The sequence below is a fragment of the Coffea arabica genome, chromosome 2c (genome assembly GCF_036785885.1).
Source record: "Coffea arabica cultivar ET-39 chromosome 2c, Coffea Arabica ET-39 HiFi, whole genome shotgun sequence".
In the NCBI taxonomy this organism is placed as follows: Eukaryota; Viridiplantae; Streptophyta; class Magnoliopsida; order Gentianales; family Rubiaceae; genus Coffea; species Coffea arabica.
Genome location: NC_092312.1, coordinates 62,479,265 through 62,486,108, shown reverse-complemented (window position 1 = coordinate 62,486,108; position 6,844 = coordinate 62,479,265). Strand labels below are relative to the sequence as shown.

Here is a 6,844-nt window from a genome sequence, read left to right as displayed (position 1 = left end):
TCTCATATACAAATCGTTTTGAAAAGTTTTTTAAATTTCTTTTAATATACATTGAAACTTATAAAAATTGCTCATTCTTTATTTCATCTTAACAAAGAAATCTATACAAAATTTATTAGGGAGTAAGAGGAGCAGGGAAAACATCTTTATTAGAAATTTGAGATTCGAGAGAGAGTTGCTCAATTGTAGATTGATCAAGTACATAACTTTTGGCATATATTGCTTTTTCATTTGGCATATATCATTAGTTAAACACGCACATACAACACACCACACACATACACCATAATTAGTAAATTTTCACATATTAAATTTATTAGGGTAGTAAGAGGAGCAGGGAAACATCTTTATTAGAAATTTGAGATTCTCGAGAGAGTTGCTCAATTGTAGATTGATCATGTACATAACTTTTGGCATATATATATATATATATATTGCATATATCGTTAGTTAAAGACACACACACACACAAAATACATACAGCATAATTAGTAAATTTTCACATGTTAAATTTGCCTCCACTGAATTACAGTCTAACTCATCTATCGTTTCCGAAAAAAAAAAAAGAATTACATATCTAACTCTGCCCCTGATTATAGACATGGTCTAAACTTCCAAATTACAAATGCACGAACCATATTTTATAATGGACCAATGACAAAAGATTGACTAACCCTTTCATCCTTCATTGCTTTGAAATAATTGTTGAAAAAAATGAATGATCTCATAAGAGAAACCTTAGTAGTTTCTCACATCAACTCATGCTAAATAAGCAACAAGAGGAGGCCAATAGAGTTCTGGCCAGTTCGGACTCTGAAATATCACATTGATTTCTATATACTACGTACTATGGAAGATTATTATGACATAAAATCAAAAAAGAAAAAAAAATTCAAAATGATAGAGGATAGTCCAAGCAAAGCTGCGTAGTCCTCTAATCATGGAAACTAATTCTCTTTTGAGGTTTAAAACCAGTTTCATTACTTGGCTTTCATGCCTTCAAAGAGACTACCCATAATGCAAGCTTGTGCCACTCTTCCATGTTGGCAATTTGCAGAAGATTTGTAAATATGTTATAGAACCCAAGCTTAGTAATGGGTAATCTTCTTGGTCTCTTCTTCAGCTCATGTCATCTTTCTCTCTTTCTTTCTCAATTTTTGCTTTCTCATTACACCCTTTAATAAGATTGCATCACAGAACATGCAACGGCTTGTGCCCAATGCCTCAATTTTGTTTTTACTTGTTGAGGATCATCGCCTGTATATACAAAAAGAAAAAAGAAAAAAAATACACTTATTAGAACTTTTTTCCTTTTTTCTTTCACACAAGAAGAGAGAGAAAAAGGTGAAACTTACACATCAGAAAATATTAATCTTCATATCTTTATTATTATGTTAGAAAACAAAATACTCTTAGAAAACTACAACTAATTTTTTTTAAAAAAAAAAATCCACAATTTATCCATGACAATGTTGGCTGTCCCTATGCAATATGCAATATAAGGATTTTAAGGACCATAAAGTCCTTTTCTAGTCAAATATGAATAATTAATTACCCAATTACATAATAGCTACTAATATGATGAAAAGAAAAATCTTTACATATAAAAAAAATTACACTTTCTTTTGGAAATTGAAAAGAATAAACAAGGATTAATAGCCTTTCAAGTTGCTTATTAAAATGGTTCCTCACAATGATACAAAATTATTCTAGCTATTGAATAGAGAAAGAAACCTTACCTGGGGCCAAAATCTTCCATGAATCTGAGTCGCCGCTTCTGGGGCTTCCAAATGATGAAGATCTTTCTCCAAGAGACTTTGATGAGTCTCCAAGAGAAGACAATGATGATGAGCCTGTAGTTGAACCCGAAGATCGGTTGCTATTAGGAGTAGCTGGGGACAAAACAGGGCTCGTGGAAAACTGGCGATTGACTGCGAAATAAAGATCAAGCGCAGGCAATGTGTTGCATAGACCTTGACCCTGTTCTTCATTGAATCCAAACCCAAGCTCAATGCTTCCTTTGAGCTCATTCAGGTCCTCATCTGTCAAGTAATCATTTTCATTATTGATCCCATTCTTCTTTCTTTCTTGCTGAAGGATTTGGCGTCGACGCCTGTCCCATGCGATGTCTCTGGGAGTCTCACACATGGAAAGTTGTTTAGACAATTTTTTCCCTCTAGGATTCCTCCAAAATGGTGGAGCTCTTTCTATAAGTTGCAACTCCTCCGGTTCAGAATCTCCAGAAGAAGACGATGATGACAATGATAATTTTGAACAGATGGCTTTATCGTTGGAATCTCCCATTGTATATCTCCTGACTGATTATGATCAGATAAGCTTTGACAAGATCATGCAATGCTGGACCGAACCCGGCTGTGATCCTAACAATTTACAGAGATATGAAGGCTAGTAGGCGGCCGTGTTGGCGGAGGAGCAACAACCAGCCGCCTTGGCTAGCCGAGGAAGGGAGGAGATTGGGGAGTTGGTGGGTGGTTGGGTGCTTTTGAGAAGAGTAAAATTGTGTTCCTGAAAGAATGATTTTCTTTTATTAGATTGGAGGAACAATAGCACAGCACAGCACCTACCTACCCAACCTCCTCTCTCTCCACATTTCCACCTTAACACATTGCCAGGGTAAAGATTTGAAGGGCTTTGAAATTAAGACATTGCCAGGGGATGTCCATAACTTGCGGGTCTCCTCTCTCTCCACATTTCCACCTTCAATTTCTCTTGCCAAGGATGCCTTGTTACTTGTTAGTTCACGTGCATGGCTAGTTATGGTTTAGTTACATGAGAAATAGTACATGCATGATTTGAAAAATACTTCAAAGTGGTAATAGGTATAATTTCTTTTCTTTCTTTTCCTTAAAAAATTTCAGATATATTTATACAATATCTTCTCATGTTCTATATATATTGGTATGATTTAGGAGTTCCCTACTCCAAATGTCTTAAATTCACTTAATTTGTTTTTCTATCAATTATCTTAAATTCACTTAATTTATTTTTCTACCAATTATCTGTTCTTTATTTGATGTCATTGTCCTTCAAGAAAGTTTCACTGTTTTATATTGTTCTACCTGATTATTTACAGCTAGGATATTTGCGAAGAATTTATGAAATTAATTTGCCTTTCTATTTTAAGATTACGTCTTTTATACATGAACTTGCTAAATTTTCTTCATATAGGGAAAAAATGAACACAAAGCAGCTGAATTGTAAAGTTATACACAAGCAACAAAATCCCCATGTGTTTATTAACGATTTTTGGTCAAAATTCCATTTCACAGTTAACTCCAAAGAATGACTTGGTTTGCTATATAAAGTGAATGTTACCAAATATTATATAAATGGCTCCTAACAAGGAAAAACTATTGCCACTTTTAATACTGATTTATGTATTTAATGAATTTTATTTACATATCCATTATTTAATTGGGAACATGTGCACAGTTAAAAACATTATGATTTACAATGTCTCTATTTTGCTTGAACACATTAAGGACTTGAAAGTTTCTTATGCTTATGAATATAAAAAAGAAAGATATGGGATCAAATAAACAATGCAAAAGGGAAAAAAACTTTAATCTCAAACAAAAGTTGTGATTTTTGATGTTTGCAGCACAATTTGTGCAGCGGATTTTATTTGTTCCACAAAAGAATTGGAATCTACGCAGCCCTTTCATTAGATTGGCATACATGCCTGCATGTATGAAAAATATATGCCGCTGTTGGACAGCATTTTAATGCTGGGCCGGGGAAAGAACAAAAGCACTGCTAATGATTATATGATTTCTGCAGTAATCTTCCTCATGTGATGCATAATTGATTCATTACATAATCATTCAACATGCTAATACAGTAGTGTAACAGTTTCTTTTTCTTAACATAATCATTCAACATAATCATTATGCATTATCCTTTCACTATACAGTTAACAGATTTTGCAAATCCTTACATATTAAATCTTTCACTAAAGTTCACAGATTTTGTTAACAGATTATGCATTATCCTTTCACTAAAGTTCACCAAAAACTTTATATTAGCATTATCCTTTCATTAGATTGTTACAAAATCTGTTACACTCTTGTATATTCTTTTTCTTGCCTCAGGAAATAACATGCCACAAAATTGTGGAAAATTATATTTTTTTGCTCCTCTTGTTAAATTTGTAATATTATCGTTCTAATACCTATTAATCTATAGTTAATTTTTATTACAAATGAGATCTCAACGAATATAATTGTTATAGGTTTGTTTCCCAAGCGGGCCCTCACTTTGAAGACCTGATTGGATGTCTGCGTGACTCTCGCCAAGGCTCAATTTAGTAAATATATCATTAGTATTATTCACTATTATATCAGGTTTCAATAAGTCAAAACTCTTACAACCTCAAAACTAGCAAATACAAACCCTTATATGTACAAAAGTTACCTATCTATAAACTATTACATCAAATTAGCACTCAAAATAACTCCGGAAACATTTAAACCACCTAAAATTGTTTACGTTGCTTCAACTCCCAAGTAAACTCCTATGCTCTCCACACATGCCGTTACACAAGATCTACAGAAAAAAATTTAAATGAACAGTGAGTTAACGCTCAATAAGGTCATGATGTGTATAAGCATGGCTTCATAAATAATTTTCAAACACAAAAATTAGTATTAAAAAAAGGATTAATCTTATATGCATTGCTACTGTATACACGATCACCGTTAGATATATGATACATATGAAAAATTTGAATTTCAAATTTTGCTCATGTGTCATCCATCCAATTGTGATAGTGTATATAAGATTTGCTTTGAACAATAAGATCTATACATATTGGCAATACTACTATGTGTAGTATTATGGTAAGTTTTTATAAAAATAAACACTCATAATTATGTGTAGTAAAAATAAGCACTCATAATTCACTTAGTAGATATAAGTAGACTAATCTCCTAAAAGTGGCAATTCACTATTGAGCATGATAACAATTTTCAACATTAGTAAACAATAGTATCAGTAACAGTAACAAGCTGCAACCTTCTTATCGCAACGTATGCACTTTTGATCCTTGACACTCCACAGTATCAGTTTGTATCAGTTTCAATAAATGCGCATGTGAATCTTGGTCCAAACATGCAGAAGTCCCTATGCACCTATGTGTTGTGTTTTAAAACCGGCCGCTCGAACCAGAACCGATCAAGGGTCCGATCCGAATTATGCTAAAAAATCAAGTAAGTAAAAATTCAGTCAAAAATTGGATTTGACCGGAAAAAATCGGATTTTCCGGTTCAATCAAGCATTTTAAAAAAAAAAAACTCAAACTTTTTCAATATTATGTTTTGACCCCTAAATTGTTAAAAATTATTAATATATCTCAAATATTTCATACTTTATCATTGTTGTCTTAAAGTTTGGTGTTATTTTTTAATTAAATCCATAATTTTAATTCTAAACTTGTTAATGCTCATTAATTAACATAAATTGCTACTTGATTGTTCTAATTTCTTTGTATTTTCTTGTTAAATATATTTGAAACATCAAATATATATGAATATACCTTTATTAATATTAACATGTTATTAGGTATTTTACATATAATATTTTAATTTTAAAATAATTTTTATTTATGACGTCATTCGATTCAACCTCTATCGAATTCGATTGAACCCGTTGACTCTGACCCCTGAGTTTGATCGAGTTGATACCCGGTCCGGTTCTGAAAATATAGCCTATGTGTTGAGTTGTCAAGATAGCCAAAACCAATTGACTAGATCTATTATTGGCTCGTTGCATTTTGACTAAACTTTGATGTGCACCCGAAAAACAATGAGAGTCTTCAGTGGTACCATGTTTAATAAGAATCATCACAACAAGAGTGTATTTTTTTTTCGACACAGGGTATCCGGGCCTTCGGCCCGACTAATCCCCTACGGCTCAAGAGCAGAGGCCCATTTCTCTCAAACACGTTAATTTCAGGACTCGATTCTTGGTGGCCATATCATCAAGAGAAGGAACACACTACACGAGCTACCCCGAGTTGGGCTCGCAACAAGAGTGTAAACCAGTGCAAATTCAAGCACGAATTCAGTAACAACATTCTAGATGCACATATACTTCAGCACCAAAAACATGCATTTAGCAGTGATAATAATAATTTTTTATTTTTGAAAAACTGAGTTTTGGGACACACACATTTCCTCTGCTCCTTTTCTTTCCACAGTAATTCCTCTATGTTCACTCAGGTGCAACCTGCCACAGTATGAATCTATGTTTTCATAACTGGACCGGGTATCGACTCGGTCAAGCTCAGGGGTCAGGGGTCAATGGATTCGACCGGGTTCGATAGGGGTTGAACCGAATGACGTCATAAATAAAATTTATTTAAAAATTAAAATATTATATGTAAAATATCTAATAACATGTTTATATTAATAAAGATATATTCATATATATTTGATGTTTTAAATATATTTAATAAGAAAATACAAAAAAATTAGAACAATCAAGTAACAATTTATATTATTTAATGAGCATTAACAAGTTTAGAATTAAAATTATGGACTTAATTGAAAAATAATATCAAACTTTAAGAAAATATTGATAAAGTATGAAATATTTGAGATATATTAATAATTTTTAACAATTTAGGGGTCAAAACATAATATTGAAAAAGTTTGAGTTTTTTTTTTTTTTTTGAAAAAACTGTTTGAATCGAAAAATTCAGTTTTTCCCGGTCAAACCCAGTTTTTGACCGATTTGACCGGGTTTTTACTTATCCGGTTTTGAAGCTTGACTCAGACTGGACACTTGACCGGTTTTCGGTTCGACCGGTCGAACCGGTCCGAGT

At 32.7% G+C, this 6,844-nt stretch overlaps 1 protein-coding gene across 1 annotated transcript; it reads right to left on the bottom strand.

Annotated features, from left to right (window-relative positions):
* Positions 1 to 806: 806 nt before the first annotated feature.
* Positions 807 to 2,414, bottom strand: LOC113724472 (uncharacterized). Its single transcript, XM_027247372.2, has 2 exons — positions 1,740 to 2,414; positions 807 to 1,257 (listed from the first exon to the last, which is right to left on the bottom strand). Exons 1-2 carry the CDS (start codon positions 2,302 to 2,304, stop codon positions 1,178 to 1,180), a joined length of 645 nt encoding a protein of 214 aa, XP_027103173.1. The 5' UTR covers positions 2,305 to 2,414; the 3' UTR covers positions 807 to 1,177.
* Positions 2,415 to 6,844: the final 4,430 nt, after the last annotated feature.